This window comes from Artemia franciscana, chromosome 3 (genome assembly GCF_032884065.1).
Source record: "Artemia franciscana chromosome 3, ASM3288406v1, whole genome shotgun sequence".
Taxonomy (NCBI): Eukaryota; Metazoa; Arthropoda; class Branchiopoda; order Anostraca; family Artemiidae; genus Artemia; species Artemia franciscana.
Window position 1 is genome coordinate 26101558 of NC_088865.1, and position 24604 is coordinate 26126161.

Genomic DNA, 24604 nt, shown 5'->3' on the forward strand with positions numbered 1-24604 from the left:
ATGGTTTCCTCTAATCATCGTCATATTTGACCCTGAGCTAATCCATAAATGGATCATATGAGCATTTTTATGAGCAGTTGGTATTAAATTCCCGAAATGGAAAGTGTTTTCTTCAAATGCCAGGAAAACAACACCTTAGTTAGAACTACATGTCACTTACATAAGTACCTGGAAAGGAAAAGCTGACAACGTCTCAGCAAGCTTACGTGCTACAAAATGAAATTAGCGCCAATGACCAGTGCATTCACTGAGAACTTCATCTAAAGGAGTCGACCAAAGTAAAAAATAGGCACAACTCGAATGCATCTGTTGAGATTTCAATGGACCAAAGATACTAGTTATTTCACGTTGGTCAAGAAGCTAGTTTTATAGCAGAATGTCCATTCTTCAACATTAATAAAGAAAACCGAAAAAGAGGTTTTTCAGAGAAAACTGAAGAGCCTAGAAAAGTATCAAATGCATTCTGAACAGTGTGCTTTAATTTTTCAAAACATAGACGAAAAACAATAAATCATCTAAAATAATCAAGATGACTAGAAAGAACTAATAAGAATATACTGAACATTTAATATAAAGTGATGTTGATTCCTGGAAATCTCTACAATCCAAGGTTTTACTTGACTCTATTTTTTTTAATGCTATAAATATAACAATTGTTTATTCTACACCTTGTTTTCAGTATAGCCCAAATGACGCAATAAGCAAAATAATGTTTTTGTTAGGGGACGGAGAAGGAGATAGTTGGCAAACTCTTGTGTGTGTAGTAATTTTTGTTCGTTTTTGTTTGACTTGAATATTCAGTTATTTTTGGTTTTATTATTCGTTCGAGATTTATACATTTATGTATATCAGTATCTGTTATTTCTAGGTTTCATGTGTTCATTTATTTTCATCAAATTAAAAAAAAAGTTCCACAAAAAAGTGTTTCAAATAAAAGTAAAGAGCTCCATTATACCAAAAATGAACAAAAATAAGTCAAATAATCTTCAAAGCATAAAACTACCACAAATCACCGTCAATAAATAGATGAAACCCAAATCGAACAGACAGTACAATAAATAACCCAGTCAAACTCACAAAGAGTAAAAATTAATACGAGTAGGACTCACAACCCCCATGTCTTTCCAAGACCAGATTTTACTGAAACAAAATGACCTTGGATTGTCAATTTAATACATATATACCGGTGTTTATTCCTTGAAGTTTTAATGATTTCTATTTATTAAAGTCAAAAAGTGAAAACATTATTGTAATTTCTGTTCGTTTTGGGTTTCATTTATTAATGGTGATTTTTGGTAGTTTTGTGTTTGGAAGGTTGTTTGACTTTATTTCTGCTCATTTTTGGTTTAATGCAGCTCTTTAGTTTTCTTTGAAAAAATTGTTTTGTGGAAAAAGTTTTTCAGATTAATTTCTGTTCGTTTTTTATTGAAATAGTCTTTTTCGTGAAAAAATTTTTTTTAATAAGAATTCATAAGAAATAAGAATTCATAGTGTGGCTTTGTATTTGCATATTCGAAAAATTTTTTCACCATAGTAAGGTTTAATTGAATTTTATTCCTTCTCAAGTGGACCTAAAAATTAAAACACAATATAATTCCCAAAAATTTCTCGCTATGCTCTTTGTCAACCTGTGTACCCCTACACTTTTTTGATTTATTTAAATTGTAAGAGCAGAAGTAGTAATAGTAGTAGTCCCGAAATTTCAACTTAATAGTAGTAACGACCCCCAGTCATTCTCGATATATTGCTGATGTGTCTTATTGGCAACCATACGCACAGTGCCTTTTGATTTAGTTTTAAAGTAACATTCAGTTTTAAAGCATATTGGGTCAATTAGACAATTATGGGTGGTTCACATACCTCATTTATCTAGAGACTTAGTTACTGGACCGTTGAACTCTGCTGAGCAAAATGGCTGTCTCAAAATTTTGACTGTATTCGTTCGAAAAATGTATGGACTTGCGAGGAGGGCTTCCCTCCATTCTCTTTTGACTCTTAAAAAGAGCACTAGAACTTTCTGATATGGTTCAACGCCAACGCCGGCCTATCTTGGCTTCTTAGATAAGAGATCTAGATAAGATCTCCTATCTTATCTTACCCTTGGCTTCTTAAACATCCCCTTCGACACACGCTGAAAGTTTAAACTTAATACTATCAACCGTTCCTAAAGCATTTGTGATAAGTCCTCTTGATAACCTGTTTGGGCGTAGTTTGTTTATGTTTAGTTGCATACAGTTTCAATACATTCTAAATTTTCGCCTTAATACCTTTAGTTTTAATAGCAGCAGTAGTAGTAATAGCAATAGAATTAATAGTAGTAGCCTTAGCTTTTTTTGGCAGTAGTAGTAGAAGTATTAATAATAGTTGCAGTGGTAGTAGTACCAATAGAAGCAGTAGCATTAGGATAAGAATATTTTCTTTTGGTTAGTTCAACATCCCCCAGAACAAGCCTTGTTAGTTCCAACTTCACACACTAATCTGTTCCTAAGATATTGGTGTTACACCCTTTGGACAACCTGCATACAGACGCTGTGTTGTGATAAAGTTCACCTTCCTTCCCCCAAAATTCCTTGAAAGTTGCACCTTTATACCCTTAGTCATAGTTGTAATAGTAGTTGGAGTAGAAGTATTGGCATTACTAATAGTAGTATTAATAGTAATAGCGGTAGTACCAGTAACAGCAGTGGTATTAATGTATTGCCTTTAAAATTATTTGCAATAGAATTTGTAGTTGAAGTAACAGTAGCAGTAGTAAATGTAGCTGTGATAGTAGTATTAGTAGTAGAATGTACATATTGCCTTTTGGTCAGATGACCTTCCCCTTTTAGCTTTCTCTGAAAGTTTGAACTTAACACCCAAATTAATTCTTGGGATACCCTCTTTTGACAATGTACATACGCATAGCGTCTTTTGATTTAGTTCAAATTTCCCCTCAATATTGTAAAGGAGTAGTTTGGTAGCAGTAGTAGTAGTGCTAGCAGTAGTAGTGGTGGTAGTTGTAGCAGTAATGGTAGCATGCAATTATTGCCTTTTTGATTATCTCCCCTATCATTTCCTGAAAGCTCCAAATAATATACCCAGTCATTCCCGAGTTACGCCCTTTTGAAAATCCGAATACACAAAACGTGTTTTTATTTAGTTCAATCCTCTGCTCATTATTCTCTGAAACGTTCACCTGAATGCCCTTTGACTTTTTAGAAAGTAAAGCTTAAACATGAATACCTTTCTCAATAACATATACTATATGTAAACAGTGAACGAATTACCTAAATTAAAGCCCTTGCCCTGAGAACTGAGGGGAAGTTGACATCGCCAAAGACATAATTACTGGATATTTTAACAATGCTGAACAGAATATTTGTCTTAAAGTTTTGACCAGATGTGTTTTTGGGAATGAAGACTTGTGGGGGAAGGACTGGTTGCCCTCCATTCACGTTTTACTCTTAAAAAGGGCGCTAGAACTTCCGACTTTCAATCGAATGAGCCCCATCCAACTGAAGTTTATAGGACCATTAACTCCATAAAAACCTTATATGCCCCAGGCATATAAGGCATATAATACAACTCTTGCTCCTAGGCTCTGGGTGTTGTTTCAACCCTGAAGGCATTGTTACATGCTCTTTGGCCTGTTATGAGCAAAATGGTTATCTCACAATTTCTATCAGATGCGTTTGGGGAAAAGAGGGTATCAGGGACGGGAGGGGGGCTAGTTGCCCTCCAGCAATTTTGAATCTTAAAAGGGTACTAGAACTTTAAATTTGCAGTCAAACAAGCCTCCTCTAAAGTTCACAAAACCAGCTCTTCCATAAAAAATCTTATTTGCTCCCCGGGGCATATTTTGCAACCCTTGTCCCCGGTCTTTGGGGGGTTGTGTCAACCTCAAAAACTTCCTTCTGTGATCTTTACTGCTTTTGAACAAATGTCTATCTTTAAATTTCTGTGTGATGTATTTGGGGAATACGACGTGAGGGGTTGGTTAGTTGCCTTCTACTCACTTTGTGACTCTTAAAAAGGATTCTAGAATTTCTGATTTCCCATCGAATGAGCCCCCTCCGAAGTGTATACGACCACGTCTTCCAAAAAAACTGTTATGCCCCAGTGCATAAATTACAACCCTTGCCCTTAGGGCTTTGGGGGGAGTGGGTCATCATCAAAGATATAATTTCCGTACCCTTCAACTAATCTTTACAAAATGGCTGTCTATAAATTTTGATTGGATGTGTTTGGGGAAATGATGGGTGTGGTTGCCCTCCAATCACTTTCAACTACTAAAAAGAGCACTAGCCTTTTGAATTAAGAATCGAATGAGCCCTTTTCGAAGTTTTTACGACAACTACTTCTATGCGAAGAGCCCTGGTCTAAAAAAAACACACACAAAAGAAATAATACTAATACATTGTGCCCACATCGCTCTTTACTTAGACCGTGCAATAGCACTGTATATGATTTCTGTCAGTTTTATTTTTGCATTTCTTTTTTCTTTCTATTTTTCTTGACGTTCTCAGTAGAAAAAATAAATCATCTTCGAATACAAATAGGAAAATAGTGTTTGCCTTTTTAGCCTGAATTTCCAAATTATAATCTCTCTTTGCCGGATTTTTGCGTTTTCTACTTTCCTCAATTTCCATGAAAACTGAAAAAAAAATTGGAAATTGGGCCCCTTGTAGACTACGCTTCCAAGTGTGAGTAGACTGAAGCCAGTAATGGCTGTCAAAATCATGTCTAAGGGAGATCATTTCTCCTGGACATGTGAAGCACCGACCATGGAGGAAAAATCCCTTGAGGAGCAATCCAAGGTAGAGAAAGAAATGTTGTTGCTAATACCAATTCTGAGGATATAGCCCCTCCTGCCAATGGAGGCTGACGAGTTATCGGTGACTCTCCTTTCTTTTAAGAGACGGCTGTTGCCTGCTCCTGCCGGTATGAAGTGGGTGGGTGGGATTATTCGCATGGTGTAAAACAATGGTGAATACCTCGCCCCACCAAGTGAGGGTCTTCTACAAAAGAAAGGCAAACTCTATCGAAAAATACCACACGCTAAGTGCCATTTTCTTCTTCGTTGGGGTTTGTCGGCAATCTGTCTTTGTGGCCTGAGCCTTAGCTCATTTTTATGATTCTCTCCATAAGAGTAACAATATTTACGTTTTTATTTTGAAAGTTGACTGTGTTTTTAGAATAGTACAATTTTAGTGATTTTTTTCTCACACACAGGTATTGTCTTACCACATAGACAACACCTCCACGTTAATACTAGTCTCCCTAGATAGAGCTGAAAGACGTTTCATTGAAATTATTTGATAGTGGCCTATTTTCTCATTTTGATCCCCTGAGAAAATTTCCTTATCCCTCCTCCTATCTAAAGGTAGTGTTTATGTAAACAGTTCCTTCTTCAATTTTTCTGATGTTGTTTTATTTTTAGTGACAATGCTGAAATCAGTGAATCAAGCAGGATTATTTCTGCTCCAGCTTGCCGTCGGAGACCTATAAAAATTCCTCAGCCATTCGGCTTTGAAGAAGTTAGCTATTTATCCAACAGTAAAGATACTGCTTATTCTGACAGTGGTATGCTCGTTTTTGAGCACAACACCAATAGTCAGTGTGAAGATAGTGAATTGAGTCTATCAAAGATTAAGTCATCAAATAGAGAAAAAATTCCTTTTAGTCATTCATCTGAAAAACTGGATCTCATAGATACACACTCGATGCGAAAAACTCGATCTCCGTTTGTTATTAGTCAAAGTGATAGTGATTTGAATGCCAATGAAGAAGAAGGCTGGAGAAACCATAGGTTAGATGTTGAGTCGTTTGAAAGATCAGAAGGAACTTCAAAAAGTAATCTTTTCGCTCCTCAATTCTTTTCCAATTTTTGCTTTGCAGAGAGTGTGATGAATTAGGATATGACGAAATTAATTTGGGTGCCCAGAGTCTGATCTAAACTGTTTATATGCCAAATGTTTATTCAAAGTTGTCCAAACTTTTTGAGAAGCATAGCAGAACTATTTAAATATGCTAATGAACCTTTTGATCAATTTAGCGAGTTTTTTATTCATCGTTCTCCAGTCGATTTACCCCCCCCCCCGCGCGCTTGAAAAATTCTCCCTCTCCCCGACAATTCCTCCTGCAAAATTTTTCCCTAAAAATTGAGCAGCTAAAGGGGAATTAATTCAAATAAAAAGGATTAAAAAAAATAGGGATTCTGGAATAGTCTATGTATATATATATATATATATATATATATATATATATATATATTATATATATATATATATATATATATATATATATATATATATATATATATATATATATATATACTAGCTGTTGGGGTGGCGCTTCGCGCCACCCCGACACCTAGTTGGTGGGGGCGCTTCGCAACCCCCCCCCCCCCAAGCCCCCCCGCGCGTAAGTCGTTACGCGCCATATTAATTACGCGCCATTGTAGTTGTGTCCGTATGTCCCACCTGTGAATATAGATAGATATATACATATGTTTTTAACTACGTAAAACTTGCAAATATACAACATTCTTTGCTGTCCCATTGTCTGTGCATATAAATAGATTGTCAGGTTTACCGACTCTTGAACATGCAACATATAATGGTCCATGGGAAAACAATCCGTATTCAGATCTATACCTCATGATTCTAATGATTGCCCTTGAGCTTTGTTGATGGTGATTGCTAATGGACCATTCCCTGTGTCGCCGTCGTCATTTATATATCCCCCTGTGCCCCCCGGCGTCCCTGTTGTAGTTGTGTCCCTGTGTCCCGGTCGTCATTTATATTCCCTGTTTCCCGGTCGTCATTTGTGTCCCGGTGTCCCAGTCTCTGATTTCTCTTTGAGTGTCCCGGGCGTCATTTATATTCCTTGTGTCCCGGTCGTCATTTATGTCCCGGTGTCCCGGTCTGTATATACATTCGTTTTTGAATTGGTGTTTTTTTTAGTTTTTTACCTTTTTTTAGTTTTTTTAGTTATACCTCATGATTCTAATGATTGCCCTTGAGCTTTGTTGATGGTGATTGCTAATCGAACATTCCCTGTGTCCCCGTCGTCATTTATATATTCCCCTGTGCCCCCCGGCGTCCCCGTTGTAGTTGTGTCCCTGTGTCCCGGTCGTTATTTATATTCCCTGTGTCCCGGTCGTCATTTGTATCCCGGTGTCCCGGTCTGTATATACATTCGTTTTTGAAATGGTATATGATGAAATAAATTTTTGTATTTTTCCCCTTTTTTCTTTTTAGTTTTTTTTTTGGTTTTTACTTTTATTTAGTTTTTTTCTTTTTTCTTTTTAGTTTTTTTTATTTTTTTTTTTTTTTTTAGTTTTGTTTTTCTCCTTTATTTTTCATTTTTTTTTCCTTTTTTATTTTTTTTTCTTTTTTAGTTTTTTTAGTTTTTTAGCTTTTTTAGTTTTTTTATTAGTTTTTAGTTTTGTTTTTTTTTAGTTTTTTTTGTAGTTTTTACCTTTTTTTTTAGTTTTTTTAGTTTTTTTACTTATGTCCTGGTCGTCATTTATACTCCCTGTGTCCCGGTCGTCATTTGTGTCCCTGTGCTTTGTTGATGGTGATTGCTAATCGAACATTCCTTGTGTCCCGGTCGCTTTCTCTTTGAGTGTCCGTCATTTGTGTCCCGATGTCCCAGTCTGTAATTTCGTCAGTCGAAAACATGACGTCAGCCGACACAGAAACATGACGTCACCTGATCCACAGACAGACAGACAACTTATTTTTATATATATAGATATATATATTCCAAAATATATGTAGGATATAACGTGTAGAATCAAACAGTTTATGGTAACGAACTGAAAATAGAGAGTAAATCGAGCCAATAATAACGAAAGCTGTAAAAAAGGAACTTCGACAACAATTAATACATAAAATAATGGCTTTTTATGCTGATTCAGAATATATAAAGTTCATTAGGTTTAATTTCACACATCAAACCTTGTGAGCCTGAGAAAATTTGCCTGATTTTCGAAAATGGGAAAACACCCATAAAAAGCCTGTAGCCCTAATAAAAACCATACCATTAAATTAAGCGTAAAATGGGATCCCTATTGTGGAGATCTCGAGCTCCTATCTGCTAACTTTTTAATTTTGTATTTTTTCCTGGAAGAAAGACCATGGACGCATGTTTATTGATTTGTTAATCTGTTTTCCAGGGGTGATCGTATCAAACCGATCATCCTAGAAAATTGGGAAGGGGCTAATTTGACCAGAAATTAAAAGTTATAGAGCCTTTTTACAGTATCCAAAAAAATTGTGCCTTGGGAGGTTTCGTTTTCTGCCATTTTGTGGCACCAAATTGCGATTTTGCCCTATGGAGGACCAATTTGTTATTGATTAAAAATTCGGAAATACCCTCAATTTAAATATGCCAAAAAACTACATATTTGAGCTTCCCAGTTGGGGAAGACGTAATGCCACACGATTGCGCATTCGTTCCTGAAAAGTTACGTAATCCATGATACTTGATACAAGATACTTGAAACGGGAAAGCCGTCTCAAGCACCAATACTTTTTGTGAACTAGGCTCTGTCCATTTATGAAAACGTCCTTTGTATAAACCATTGCTTGCTGATTGGAATAAGAAGCTCTTGAATATTTTAATCGAAGCTAGAGTTTGACTCATTATTCTTTAAATTAGAAAAAGAAACGCCCATTAAAGGTTCTTCAGACGGGAAAACCTTGTTGTGTATGCCTTAAAGGGCGCGTTCTTGATTGTTAGGAGGGATTGGTATCATGTGCTATATTTGTTGGCAAGGGATTCATGTATTAGGGAAGGTGGATCCACTTCCTCAATGTTTTCAGCCAGTTGAATGAAAAATTTTAAACGGTAAAGTACTTTAATAGAGCAAATGGACTGATGAAAATATATGACGTAAAATCTATGAAACAATATCAATCTCAGTTGACAGAGAACAAAAAATGAAGCAATTTTAATAGCATTATCGCCCAAATTAGTTGGTAATAACGACCAACCAGTGGGTCAAATCTATTGCCTCCCCCCTCCCAAACATTTTGGCTAGTGACGCCTCTCGTCGGTACCGAGAAGAGTCTGTGAGAAGTTATTACTTTACGTACTTCTTAGTCCCAGCCTGTTATCACTATGTACTTCCACAGTTGCCAATAATTTCATATTTTCAAATTATTTTGTTGAACTGTTATCTTATCCTGCTATGTTTAACTCAACCCCCCAAAACAGTAAAAAGGAATTAAAATAAATAAAAATGAAAAAATAAATAATAAAGGATATTCTACACCATACATTTTGGCAATATTTTCGGACTTAAGTTGAATATTCCATAATTCCTTTCTTTCTTCATTATTTTCGTTTATCCTACTTCCCCTTAGGCTACTAAATTTCATATGTGGGGGAATTTTCTATGGGAAGAGGGGTGGAAATTTTTCTGGGGTGAGCAATGGGCCTAGAACATCATATTTTGTATACTCAGTGCACTTTTTTGACATGATGTCTGATGTGTACCTTTTCCCTCAATATCCCAGGTTCAGGACTGATCGCTTACGATCCTAGGGGACATTCCAAAGAGAGGGAGAGAGCGAGGGTTGCTCCGTAACTCTATTGCAAAAATACTAGATTTTATTTTGTTTTCATAGCTTACTTCCATTTTGATTCACATACTTTACTTACTTTAAAATGTGATTCATGTTTTGGATTTTATGCCAGTCTAAATTATATCGTTTTTTTCAAAACTTGGATTCCCTTAACTGTGTAAAAAAAGAAGACACCTGGGATTTTTTTTATCCTTATTTTCTTACAGGATTTATGAAGAGCTTCTTTAAAATATTATTCTTTCCTGTATATTTATTTCTTTCTTTTTAACATTAAAGCAGTTATACTGTCTTGAAATACACTTTGAAGTTCAACCATTTCTAAACCGTAAAGTTCGCTCTTCTCTTTCTACAGAATTTTTGTAACTTACTCATTAAGTTATAACTGTCTAAGCCTATTCACCCTTCAATTATGGAAGTAAATTGTAAAATATCCTGCGAACTTCTCTTTACATGTTGGACCGGTTTATTATTAGGGTGTCAAACCAATCAACTAGAGTAACTAGTGGTATATATATATATATATATATATATATATATATATATATATATATATATATATATATATATATATATATATATATATACATATATATATATATACATATATATATACTACCTGGGACCCGGCAGCTTTGCCGCCGGGCCTCAGCATGGCACGTGGCAGGCTTCTACATATGGATTCTCATTGTCCCTTGTGTTCTGGGTCTCGGCAACGCTATGTCATTTTTGGATCGAATTCATGACGTAAATTGGACATTCCTAATGTCTTTCTATATATATATATATATATATATATATATATATATATATATATATATATATATATATATATATATATATATATATATATATATATATATATATATACATATATATATATATATATATATATATATATATATATATATATATATATATATATATATATATATATATATTGGATGAGTAGGGTTAAGGCCTCATTCAAGTGCTGGTCTATATTAATCTCTAATTTAGGAAGACAGTCTTCCTTTTCTCCTTCTGTCTCCTTTTTTTTTTTTTTTTTTTTTTTTTAATGTGTTTGTGCTGTTTCATTAGTGATTTCTCTTTTCGTATATATATATATATATATATATATATATATATATATATATATATATATATATATATATATATATTTCTCAAGTATGATGAAGAGCATAGATTACATTGTTATTGGAAAAAATTGAAAATTTTATTATCATAAATTGGTATAATGATGGAATCTTCGAAAAAGAAAACAAGTACAACGAAGGTTACTTGAAATCTTTCTCTATGGAATCAGTCAACCTTGGCATCTTTTATCTTTTCTTTTTCTCGTTTTTTAGGCTTAGCTTTCCTACTTACTTCAATTTCAACTACGCTCCCAGCCTAGCTTCCTCTGAATTCGACTGAACGAGAATCCCCTTCCCCCCCTCACACACTCACGCCCACATTCCGTAAAAAACGGATGTTAATTATTGTTTGTAATTATTTCCTATTTTCAATTTAGTGAATGCTCAAACTCAAATCCCTCCCTCTTCTTTTGCGGACCCTTGCTTTATGATCTCAAATCCTCTCCACTTGGATAGGTGTCTAGGCCTTTATCCTGTTAGGTTTTACTGTCGTTATTCTAGTTCAATTTAGCCCGTTCCTTTGTCTTTTTTTACTCAGCTTGATAAAATTTTGAACCCTCCACTTCTATCTAAAAGCTAACATGCACGTTAGCCTTTTGGTTTCTTAACCTAAATGCTTTGCTTCATACTTGCTTTAATTCAGGCCCCCTCCTCTTGCCTTAATTTTCTGAGCTACACTCAAAAGCATCGAGGTCCTGTCCTGTTCTTTTACTACTAAGGCAACCTCCCCCGTTAAAGAGCAAAAATAAATGACGTTTATTTGTTTGTTTGTTTTCCGGCTTTACTTTCGAACTCTCTTATTCTCTTATTCTAAGACACTCTTATTCTCTCAGTTTCTGCTCCACGCTTTCCTGTCATGGTTTCACTTTTTCTAGTATTAACCTCATTGATTCCGAACTTGTATTTTGGTATAAATTAGGGGGAGGGGGTCATGATTGTAAACCTTCACTGTTAGGGAGGGGTCGGGATGTTAATCATAGGAGGTAAAGTGAAAACGGGGTTGGTTGCCTGTATTAATTCAAGTACGACAGTACAAACTAGTAGAGCTAATAATTCAGCTATAAAACGATTTTACGTTGGATTGGGCAGAAGGTTTGGTGTTACAAGACTAGATGGAATACAATGAGGTGAAGATCTAAAGAAATCATGGAAGATCAATGAAGAAGTGAACTGTTTATGAAGGGGTCAAGAAATGTGCCTGAGGAGTAGAGATTCCACATCTCCCGTATCAGGTGTGGAGCCATGATTAAGACTTATTTTGCCAATTTTGTCATTTTGAATCGGAGGAAGTTTTGTAGCCCGTAAATTGACTTTAAATTACAACGGTTGGCCAGCTGTTGACAAAAAGAGCTTAAGTCATACAGTGAGTCGTCAAATCATAGATTTTTGCACGTTATGTGCGCTTAAAAGTCTAACTACAAAGCAGATCAATGTAGGAACTCTCTATATTAGTGAAAATTGATATCCTAAGTAGCTTTTTTTCCTTTGAGTGAATAGATTTTGTAAAACTATTTAACGATGTCCAGTTAAGAATTTTTCCAGTCTTGAATTTTTCTTCTCCTTACCTGTTTCTCCCCTTTCTTTGGATTCACTGGACATCGATATTAGATAATGTTATTATCAGGCTATTCATGTTTCAGATAATTTATTGTTGTTTTTTGATTATTTTTCTTCTTTTATTTTAAATAGTAGAAGGTGTACGGCCCATTTTGTACATTCAAATGCAGCTCTGTCAGAAAACCACCCTTCGCGAGTGGCTAAGCAATACAACTTCACGAAGTAAAGGAAAAATCTTAAGGATTTTTAACCAGATGGTTCATGGAATTGAATATGTTCACAATAAAAATATGATTCACAGGGACCTAAAGGTAATTTTTTTCTCCTTTTTTGGTCCTGTTTTTTGTTATATACTATGGATTAGCCAGTTATGTGCCTAGGAATTTTTCTGGATTTTTTTTTTGGGGGGGGGGAGTTTTTTCTAAATAGATTGACACTTAAATTAACCAAACTAAATAAATAGGTTTTAATTCAAAGTTTTTTTTAATATATTGGTTTTGTAAATACCTGAAAAAAAGGGCTTGGAAAGAAAAAAACATTGAAGAAAATTAGCTAAATGCACAAAATTAGCTACTAAACTAATTATTACAAACATGCAGACACAGAAAAAAATTACCGGAGGGCTGAGCAGCATTTTAAATTCATTCATTGCAGGCACGTACGCAGATTTTTTTTTTGGGGGGGGGGCAAAACCTTCGAAACAACAGATATAAAGTAACACTTTTTTATTTAGTAATACAAAAAGCACGTATATCGGAAAATACAGATTAACTTTAATATGTAGTATTGTAGTGGATGGGGGGAAGAAGACTGAAGCCTCAAAAGTACGTTTTAGGCTCAGGTTATGTTCATAGCGATTTAGAACCAGTGGTTAATCCATTATATCCCACTGAAAGGGAAATTTTAGGGTTAACAGTGCAATATGGGTACTGTGGGGGGGGGGTAGTTCTTCTATTGCAAAAACATAGATTTTAATGAATAATGATAGTTTCCAAAATTGATCCATTAAAAGCTGTACTTTATCCTGAAAAGGGGGAATAAACGCCCTAATATCAAAAATAATTCTATTTTGCTGTGAAAAGCAAACTCTCTTTACAAAAAAAATAACATTACAATTGCTAATTACTTCAAAGAGGGTAAAAAGTTTGACAGAAAAAGGGTTAATTGGGCAGTGACTTGACCGGATAATTGCATGGTGTAAAATCCCCCAAAAAAGACTTCACACATGTAGCTATGTTTTTGATAAATGTCCTACTTTTACCAGAAATCCGAAGAAACCATGGGGAAATTAGACATTTCACAAAATTTCGGGGGGAGGGCAGGCCCGAAGGCCCCCCCCCTGCGTACGTGACAGATTCAATGGCATAACAAAGAAGAAAAAATGTTTAAAAAAATGTTTCTTTCAGTGAAGTGCAAATCTTATTTGTAGTAAATTTAGCACCATTTCACTACTTGCACCTAGGTTCATCTAAACGTACTTGATATTTTACCAAGTGCCATATAGCGATCGCAATTCCTGTCCGTCTGTCTGTATGTCTGTTGGTCTTTCGGTTTGTCGGTCCCGGTTTTACTAGTTCGGGCACTTCCAGATAAGCTAGGACGATGAAAGTTGGTAGGTATATCAGGGACTGGACCAGATCAAATTAGAAATAGTCGCTTCCCCAATTCGACCATCTGGCGGAGAGTCGAGGGATGGTTAATTTGGAAAAATTAAAAAATGAGATATTCTTAACTTACGAACAAGTGACCGGATCTTAATGAAATGGGATATTTAGAAGTATCTCGTGTCTCCCCTATGCCTTCCTAAGGTCAGAACATAATTTGCACTAAACTCCAAAAAATAAAAATGAATGTGCATTATCAGTTTAATATTGTATTTAATTTTTGAACTAATTTCTGATCATTCTATACTGACGTAGTCTTTTCAGGGAGAAAGACAATAATAGTTTAATTCTTTTCAGCTTTTCTTGAAGATATTATAGTTAGGCCTGCTATTTGTATGCTGGAGAAAATTTTTCAATAATTTTTAACAGCGTACACCCTTTTAAAACTTAGGACTCAAATAGTGGCTTTTAATTTAGCTTTTACCTCCTCTAGCTGACCTTAAAAATGAAAGTTGATACTATTCACCAAAAATCTATCTTTGCTCTTTGACAGCTTGGATACCCTTACACTCTTTTGATCCATTTAAATTTTGAAAGCAGAAGTAGTAATAGAAGTAGCCCCGGAAGTTTGAACATAATAGCCTCAGTCTTTCTTGGGATACTGCTGAGATGCCTTATTGGTAAACAATATACGCACAGTGCTTCTTGATTGAATCTTAAGGCAATATTTAGTTTTTAAACATAATGGGCAAATCGTATGACTGTTGGGGTCGACCTACGCAATAGCCCTAGAGATACGGTTACATGACCATTCAGCTATGCTGAACAAAATGGCTTAAATGGCAAAATCTCAAAATTTTATTGGAAGTATTTAGTCAATTACGATCTAAAAAGGAGGGCTGGTTGCCCTCCAATCACTTTTGACTCCTAATAAAGGTGCTAGAACTTTGTATTTCCAACCAAATTATCATCTTTAAAATATCAGTGATATTATTTGCTATGATAGAGCAGCGCTGATTATTAGATTGCTTATTTAAAAACTTTTATTTAAAAACGTTTTTAAAACTTGCATGCTCATAGTTTTTGTAAATCCCCTTAACGTTTCAAATTAGTGTCAATAGTTACAGTAATCGCAGAATTAGTATCAGATGTATACACATAGTGTCTTGTGGGTAGTTCAAAATCTGTCACAACTTACCCTGAAAGGTATAACTTAACAATGTAAGCCGTTAATGTGATATTGCTTTGTCACCCTATTGACAATCTACATGATGATAGTTCGTTTTGATTTAGTTCAGCATCCACCTAAATATTCCTTGAAAGCTTTACCTTTATACCCTTAGCTTGTGTAGTAGCCAAGGCCGTATCTGAGGGGGGGTGACCCCCCTCCCGAAAAGTGTGTCTGACTTGTAAAAGCTTAACAAAAATGAATATAAACAAGTGTTTTATGTGTTTTTCGAGGTTATTGCGTACCCCCCCCCATCCTCCTGAAAAAAGCTTTGTGTAAACGCCTCTAAAAAAAAAAATTGGATATGGCTCTGGTAGTAGAAATAGTTGTAGTAGCAGTAGTAGCATTAGTGGCAGTATTCACATGGCACCCTTTTCTCAACATCCCCTTAACACACGATTAAATTTTTAGCTTAATACCATCAACCAGTCCTGAAGCATTGCAGATACTTCCTTTTGACAACCTATGCGGGCATAGTCTGTTTCGATTTATTTCAATGTAGTTGCAATATTGCCCAAAATGTCTGCCTAAATACCCTTAAGTTTATTAGTAGTATTAGCACCAGTAGTTGTAGTATACCAGTAGGAGTAGATTTAATGGTAGTAGTCTTAGCTTTAGTAGCAGTAATAGTAATAGCAGTAATAATAATAGTAGCAGTAGGAGTAGTTGTGTAAGTAGAAGCAGTTGTATTATGATGCAAATATTGTCTTTTGGTTAGTTCAACATCCCCCACAATAAGCGTCGTAAATTTTAACTTCACATGCGAAAATGTTCCAAGGATATTGCTGAAATGCCCTTTTAACAACCAGCATGTGGATGGCAGGCTATCATCCGTATAACAGAAATTTTCAGAAATATTCTCCGAAAATTTTACCTTCATACCCTTAATTTTAGTTATAATAGCAGTGATAGCAGTAGTATAACTACTCAACTTAATATAATTAGCCATTGCTATGATATTGTCGATTTGCTCTTTTCATAACCTGTATATTCATATACTCCTTTAAATTTTTATCTTAATGCTCTTAACCTTACAAGCAGTTGCCTTACACCAGAAGACAGGGTTCTCTTCTTCAAAGACACTGTTCCCGGACCTTGAAACTACAATGGACAAAATTGCTATCCTCAAATTTTGACTGGAGGTCTTTCGGGGAACATGGGGGGAGGGGTCTTGTTGCTCTCAAATAACTTTTGACTCTTAAAAAGGACACTATAACTTCCCGTTTCAAATCAAATGAACCGTATCTGGAGTTTATACGGCCACGCACTCCATAAAAACTTATATGCCCCCACGACATGACTTACAACCCTATCCCCAAGGCACTCGGGAGTTCTGTCAACCGAAGAGGCATTGTTCTACGTTCTTTGGACTATTTTGGGCAAAATCACTATCTCTAAATTTTAATCAGATTCGTTTTGTGAAGTGGGGTAGTCGGGGGATGGAGCTAGCTGCCCTCTATCGCTTTTGACTCTTAAAAGGGAACTGGAACTTACAATCTTCAACCAAATGATCCTCTTCTAATGTTTATACAACCATCCCTTCCATAAAAACCTTAAGTACTCTTGGAGCATAACTTACAACCCTGGGCCCAGACTCTGAGAGTTTTCAACCCCCAAAAGATATGCTATATGATATTTGGACTATTATGTATATAATGGTTATCTCAAAATTGTTATTGGATGTATTTCGGACAATGCGACGTGTGTGGGGGGGGGAGTGGCCCTCTGATCACTTTTAAATAATAAAAAAGGCACTAGCCCTATCAATTTCTAATCGAATGAGCCATTTTTGAAGTTTTTACGACCACGCTTTCTATAAAAACCTTATATGCCCAAAACCCATAACTTACAACCCTTGTCTTGAGGGCTTTGAGGGGTTTCATCTTCAAACAGATAATTTTATTACCTTTCAAGTACGTTCAACAAAATGGCTATAGCAAAATTGTAATTGGAAATGTTTTGGAAAATGATATGCGCGGTGGGGGGGGGGGGGTGGCATTTGCCCTCTGATCACTTTTGACTATTAAAAAGACACTAACTCTCTCAATTTCCAATTGAATTCGCTCTTTTTGAAGCTCCTACGACAACGCTTTCTATCAAAACCTTATGTGCCCACAGGTCATAACCTACAACCTTTGCCCTGGGGGCTGTGGGAGGGGGGAGGTTGTCATCCTCAAAGACATAATTTACGAACCTTTCAACTACGTTGAACAAAATGTCTATTTCAAAATTTTGATTGGATATGTTTGGGAAGTAGTAGGTGTGGGAGGGGGGCTAGTTGTTCTCCAATCACTTTCGACTTTTAAAAGGGCACTAATTGTACTTAGTACTATCTTCGAGACATGATTGAATCACGTAGTGCGGTCTACTGCCAGCGGCTTTTCAAATGGGAGCCATTGAGTTTTCTATCTGTGATCAAACTTTCTAACCCCCCCCCCCCCAATAGGCAATTTTCCAAATTGTTTGGCGAGTGATCGAATCAAAGACGAAAACAAAGTCCGGAAGTATCAAAATCAGGGGGAAACATACCTTTCAAGTTGCTGGATAATGAGGCGGAGTGCAAAAATATTGCCAATGCAGCCTCTACCAGAACGGAAACCGGCTTAATTTTCACGAGTTCTTTTCTCCCTTTCTCCTTTGAAGCGGTTAAGGAGGATAATCCTGACAGTTTTTACTGTAATGTCAATTAGACTTTATTCCCCGGTGGTTTTTGCACTCGGTTTTATCAGCTTTCTTGTAAAAAAGGAAGAATAACGGATGTCTTCCAATGCTTTTGGAAAGTGTCGGCCTTCCATACTTTCCCAAGGATACCATGAAGCTGTTCTGCTGTGTTCTCGCAGTGATCTAGACAAGCAGAGTGCTTGACCTGTCCGCGCACCTCTTTTGTGATTTGTTTAGGGCTGCTCATCTTTTTCCTACGTTCTTCGACTATAGGCAGGGTTCTGGTAGTAATCCAGTGCATTCGTTTCACTTTCGTTCGGTCTTCAGTGGTCTCTTTCATCACTGTTTTCAAGATATCTCATCTTTGCTCAGAGTCGCGGTTTTCCTCTTCATTCAAAATTAGGACATCAGAACGGGTTGTTAGCTCCATATTTAGAGTTTGCCGAGCTTCTTTGTCTGGCAGCTTACCAATGTCTATTCGGGATTTCGTGTTATTCTTTCTCCGGGATGCAAGACGAAGTAGTATTTTTGCAAGCACTAGCTTGTGATCAGACCCTCATTTTGAGCTTGTGTCTGCACTGTTATAAGAGCGGGAGTCTATTAACGAACTTCTCCAACGTTGGCGGACGAGAATGAAGTCAATATGGGCCTTAGTAACATCGTCGTTGGAATGCCAGGTCAGTAGAGGGCTCGGCTTGTGCTGCAATATGGTGTGGGCGATGATTCATCAAAGCATAGTTTACCAGCATTTACCCATTTTCATATATTACGCTCCAGTCATTTCAATTTCCAATCGAATGAGTCCTTTTTTATGTTTCTTGGATGCAAAGTGCCGTGGTCCTAGAACAAAAAAATAAATAAATGATTCATATCGTTCTTCACTTAGGCAGAGCTATTGCGCTGTTTATAATTAAACAAACCTTGCGTTTCAATTCATTTCAGTTTCAATTCAATCATATATATTTAAACAAAAACACATAATTACATGTACATAATCTGCCAGGAAAGCACAAAAGTACTTGACTAGGGCAGAAACTTAGTTAAGAATAATTAAACAATCAACAAACAGAAACAACGAATCAGGAGTTATTCTTAAAGAATTGGGAGGAAGTTTGAACTTTAGCGTAAAGGGCGATATTTTGCGGAGGGGGCAACCCCCCTTATATAAGTAATAATTTGTGTTTGTTTTAAAATTTAATGCTGTTTATTATTTTCTGTTGAAAACACTTTTTTGTTTAATTTCTGATCGTTTTTTAAATAATGCCTGGGAATCTAGCTCAACTTCCACTGAAAAATCCTCCTCTCCACAGGTGTATCCTCAAGACAATCCAATCGTGGTGAAAATTTACGACGAACAATTAACCTTAACATCTCCACGCGCAGAATTGAGTCGACAAAGAGAAAGCAAGACATACAAAGAATTTTACGTAGGAATTCTGGCAAATTCCCCCAGTGTAAAATTTCCCTTGAAAAATCCACCCCCTGGAAGCTCCCTTTCCAGCCAAATTTTTTCCTGTGGAAAATCCCCCTGCAGATAATTCACACACCACCCGAAAATGTATGCATACTTCCCAATAACAAATACTATACGGACACAATGGGCAAATTTGTTGCTTAAAGAGTTTCCCCAGGGACTGCGGGGATCGGATTATCACCAAAGGTATAGTTTTTCGGCTTTTCAACTATGCTGAAAAAAAGGGCTATCTTAAAATTTTGATCGGGCGAATTTTAGAAAAACGGCCGTGGGAGGGGGCCTAGTTGCCCTCCAATTTTCGGGTCACTTAAAAAGGGCACTAGAACTTTTAATTTCTGCTCAAATAAGCCCCCTCTCGATATTTTAGACCATTGGGTCGATACGATAACCCCTAAATAAACACGCATCCGGGAACTTTCTTCTGGCAAAAAAAAAGAAAAACAAAATTCAACATTTTTGCAGATAGGAGCTTGAAACCTCTACAATAGGATACTTTGATGCACTGAATCTGACGGTGCGATTTTCATTGATATTGTGGGACCTTTAGTTCGTTATCACGAACTGTTTCACAAATATGAAACAGTTCACAAACCTTACTTCATTGATGGATTCGGGACATGGATCATTTTTAACTAAGCCAGGGGCGTTAATGGGGGGGGGGTAATTGGATTTAAAACTAATCTCCCGTAAGTTTTCATAAATTGTTGAGTTGTTGAATACTGTGTATCAAAATTTCAAAGCTCCATGTGATTACTCTTATGCTATATTCTTCCAAACTTCAATTGACCTGCTCTGTCATCTAGCATTAAGCAAGTTGGCTAATTGATTAAGTAATCGCTGCATACAAATTTGATTAACCCAGTCCCACAAAGAAACCACATCCTTGTTTTTGTTATGGCATCTGATAACAATTATCATTGATCCCAAATCTCCAGATGACTCGATTTCTTCACCTGAACGCCATTCCAATCATTGGTGTTCGAGGGTCTCTAAATTCAGTCAGCGGGCGTTTTATGATAACATTAAGGGGACGAGGAAAGAGAAACAAATTTTTCTGAAGTCGTGACCTATGTAGATATTTTTTCATACCGGAAATGGTAGTAGGCCAATTTTCCAAAAAAAATTATAATGCCGTTTGCGATATCTTTTTTATAGAAATACTGTGGTAGGCTTCATAATTTCTTTTTTTTTATCTTTGTCCTCATTTTTATAACTAGTGATTTCAAAAATCCTTAAATACCAACCTCAATGAAATTCAAACATCGCTTGCGAAATTTGTTCTTTTCATGTTCTAATTTTGGAGCTAAAAGCAAAGAGAGAAAAAAAACATTACAAGATGAAGACACGAACGGGATTACGACCAGTAGAAGGAAAAGATGGAATAAAACCACTCGGGTATTTCTCCTGTACAAAATAAGTGGTCTTTAACGCTAAATGTAGACGAAGAAAAAAGACAAAATCTAAAATAATCTATGAAACCTAAAGTAAAATAAAATCTAAAACTAAGCAAAATAAAATGAAAAATAAATCCATGTCTATGTATATATACAATTAATACTGCTACGATTGAGTACCGAAGAAGTATTTGTATACACATTTCCAGTGTACATCAATGAGTTACTGTATCTCTTATGTGGCAGGATTAACCTTGTAATCTCTAGTTTTATACACATGTTTTATACACTAGTTTTATACAATATGTTTTATTACACAAGCTGTAGGGAACTGGAAAGTCTTTTGAATCATAATGTATCCATACTGCATTGTTGAGGATTCGAGCCCTTTGTTGTGGGCTAATTACTTTGTTTTGGAATTTAGCCTCGTATTTGTACCTAATGACTTCAAAATCATTAAATACCGTCTTTTTTCCCAAGAATGCTGGTTCAAGAAAGTTATAAGAAATGTTTTAATTTTTTTATACGAAAGAATTTTTAGCAGCAGATAAAACCAAATTAGTATCCTTCTCCAAAATCCTGCGGTACTTGAATAAAGTAAAAACTTGTATTTAGGCACAAGTATCTACATAAAAGCTTAGCAGAGAGTGTACATGCCTAGTGGCATGCAAAGACGCTAGAAAACACTAAGTGCTAAAATATTGCTAAAGAAATGCCTATCTGACTCTGGGTGTAGCTTATTTTTGTTATCTCCATGGTTCTTGCAGCAGATCACTGACCTGCTGAGGTATTCAGGTTGCAATGAAAAGAATTTTTTCTGCACGGTAGAAATTTATAGAATTAATAGCGGACGTAATAATTTCAGCCTCAGTTTACCTATTAAGGGAGAGGAACGACATTTTTTGGTTCGATTTGATCCTTCACATAGGGTGCAAAGTACTAAGCAGGTCATTTCCTATCCTTCTATGGAATCGTGTGGTAACAATTGGTCAATTTGCAAGTGTTTCTTCCAGAAAACTTAGTTTTGAATTTTGAATTTTAATAGGATGAATTAATGACTTTAACTTGCGCACTTGTGTATTCAAGCAATGACTTTCGAGCTATTTTTTTTATCTGAGAGGCTTTGTTAAAGGAGGGGTTGCGTCTACTAGGATTGAGCCCTCCCCCTCAAATGTAGAAATTACAGAAAGTCCCAGACTTTCTGGTTATTTAGTGGTCAGAAAGTACTAAAAAGAAAACCCTATGTCCTTAACTGTTCCCTTCAGTTGAAATCCTGGAAACGGTCGCAGTTTTCCACAATATCCTTTGGAGCTTTGTAAACTTTAGTTTGATTTTTCTTCTTTTTTCTGTCTAGCCTTCGAATATATTTTTTTCTGCCGAAGATCATATAAAAATTGGTGATTTTGGACTAGCAACACAAATGGTTGAGGACGAAGATGATTCATATTCTGGCAGTTCTTCAAAAGATTTGGCAGCTAATGTAAAGCCTCACACGACTCAAGTTGGTACTCAAATGTACATGAGCCCTGAACAGGTATTCTTTCATTGCCATTAAATCCTGTTTTATGATTATCTTTTGCAAAGATTTTTTGTCACAGTTTTAGGCCTTACCATGGAAATATGGGTATTGATAAATTAAATATATATCAGAGTCTTATTAAAGAGTGATGCGCGTCCTAATTATTATCTTATTATGTATTATCACATTTATTATAATTATTATCTTGTACATTGAAAAAATGGTAATAGCAACTTAAGAATGGATTCGTTCGAACTGAAAATTAAAGTTCTAGTTCACTCTTTAAAAATCAAAAATAATCATAATCGTGTCCCTTCGAATACTGGTCTACCAGAACAGTAGACAGGTAGCAGGTATATGGCTCCTTCTTTGAACCAGAATTATGAAAGGATTTTCACCATTTCTAATTGGTGACACAAAGTGGGTCTTTTAGTCCCGTTATCCCCTGGCGCTAACTTTTTAGCTGAAAGCTAGGCCGATTTTATCCTCATTGATCGAATTGCAACATCACGAAACAGTGAGCGAAAAATAACAGCTATATTAATTCATCTATTTATTGCAACATAAATCGATGGAATATAATTTGATTTTCGAGAACTCCTGGTAAATTCTTGGCATTTTCGACCTAATACCTCAAATTGTTATTTTTTTTTCTAAGACCACACTGCCTTTCTATGACGAAAAAATGAACTTTCGAATAGTGATAAGTCTATTTATTAGACAGTGAAAACAGATACAAAAGTCTGGATATTTCGATCACATGTTTAGCAACAGTCATCAGCAGATATGCTTAAGTCCTAAAATTAAAACTAACATATTTATAGAGAACAAAATGATAGCTTCTGGTTTATCCACTAGATTTGTCCGACAGAGTTCAGTAACTTGGTTCATCCAAAGTCTTGAGTTGTAAATTTTCTTTATTGATATTGCCTAAACGTAAGTTGAATTTCTAATGAAGGTGGAAAATTTTTATTTCGTCTTCTAATTTCAAAAGAAATGTAAAATTTCTAGTTATATACTTGATTAGTCTTATATCTCTCCATTTACACGAGTTTTTTTTTATGTAATATCTTAAATTAGGTTTATTTCCAAGACCACACAACCTTTCGATGAGGTAAAAATAAACGTTCAGATGGGGATAAGTCCATTTATTAGACAGGTAAAGCAGATACAAAAGTCTAGATATTTCGACCACATATAGTCTACAGCGATAATCATCAGCAGATATATTAAAGCATTAAAGTTCAAACTAAGATATTTGTACAGAACAAAATAATAACTTACGGTTCGTTCACTAGATTTGTCTGAGAGTTGCCTAAATGTAATCTAATGTTGCCTAAATGTAAGTTAAATTTCTAATGAAAGTGATAAATCTTCTTCTTCTTCTGATTGCAAAAAAAATGCCGTCGAATTTATAGTTATATACCTGATTGGTGACATCTCCCTACATATACAACGTATTTTGGACATAATACCTTACATTACGTTTTTTTTTGTTTTTTTTTTTTTGTAAGACCACAGTGCCTTTTTATGACGGACGAAGAAACGTTCAAATGGATATAAGTCCATATATATACATATATATATATATATATATATATATATATATATATATATATATATATATTGGTTATTTTCTTTTCTAGATTTTGTCATAGGCCATCTTCTTGTGTTCTTAGAAATAGCGCCCAGTTGTATATTTTTTTTTTTTTTTTTTTTCGTATTGTCTTATTCCATACTTTATCTTTGTTACAGATCAATGGGAAGCCTTACAACTACAAAGTGGATATTTATTCATTGGGGCTTATTCTCTTTGAGCTTCTCGTGCCATTTTCTACGGACATGGAACGGGCTATTACCATTAAAGAATTGAAACAGATAAAGTTCCCTAAACAATTTTCTGATGATCATCCCAAAGAGGTTTGTCTCTATACTCTACGAAATTTTAAGATGTGTGATTTCTCATACTTGATAACTATTATGTTTGAGCATATCCTTGATCCAAAGCCTCTCAAAAAATAACCCGGACCTAATCCGTTTGGCAAAATACTGACGCTCTATTACCCTAAAACGTAATTGTCAACTACTTAAGATCAAGTACTGAAAGCAATGCTAAATCCTTGGTTTTTTGATAGGTGGTTTCTTTTAGTTTAGTTTTAAACTACAACTATATTATATACATATATATGTAAATAAAAAGTAACATTCTGTAACTCAGTTTACTGGTCTGCCCGTAAACTTTCAAAAGCAGTTAGTCCTTGAGGGTACCAAGGAAATAAAATGCTCTTGATGCTGGTCATTCCTATGAATTAACTCCACATAAAATATTGGTAATGAAAATCACTATGTACTTTTTCCTCGCCAAGCTGCTACTGTAGTTACCTTAATAAAAAAGAAAAAAAAAATCCAACTAACCAAACTTGCCACAATATCACAATCTCCTAATTGCCTCATAACAC

General features: G+C 35.5%; 1 protein-coding gene across 2 annotated transcripts in view; it reads left to right on the forward strand.

Annotated features, from left to right (window-relative positions):
* The window catches only part of LOC136025082 (eukaryotic translation initiation factor 2-alpha kinase-like), a 100412-nt gene that overhangs the window by 69142 nt on the left and 6666 nt on the right, over positions 1 to 24604 (forward strand). Inside the window, exons 13-16 of one of the 2 annotated variants that reach the window (XM_065700799.1) lie at positions 5420 to 5832; positions 12398 to 12576; positions 21981 to 22160; positions 23901 to 24065. In XM_065700799.1, the coding sequence (XP_065556871.1) occupies positions 5420 to 5832; positions 12398 to 12576; positions 21981 to 22160; positions 23901 to 24065 (937 nt within the window). The remainder of the gene's footprint in view (positions 1 to 5419; positions 5833 to 12397; positions 12577 to 21980; positions 22161 to 23900; positions 24066 to 24604) is intronic. The other variant, XM_065700800.1, reaches the window with a different exon arrangement.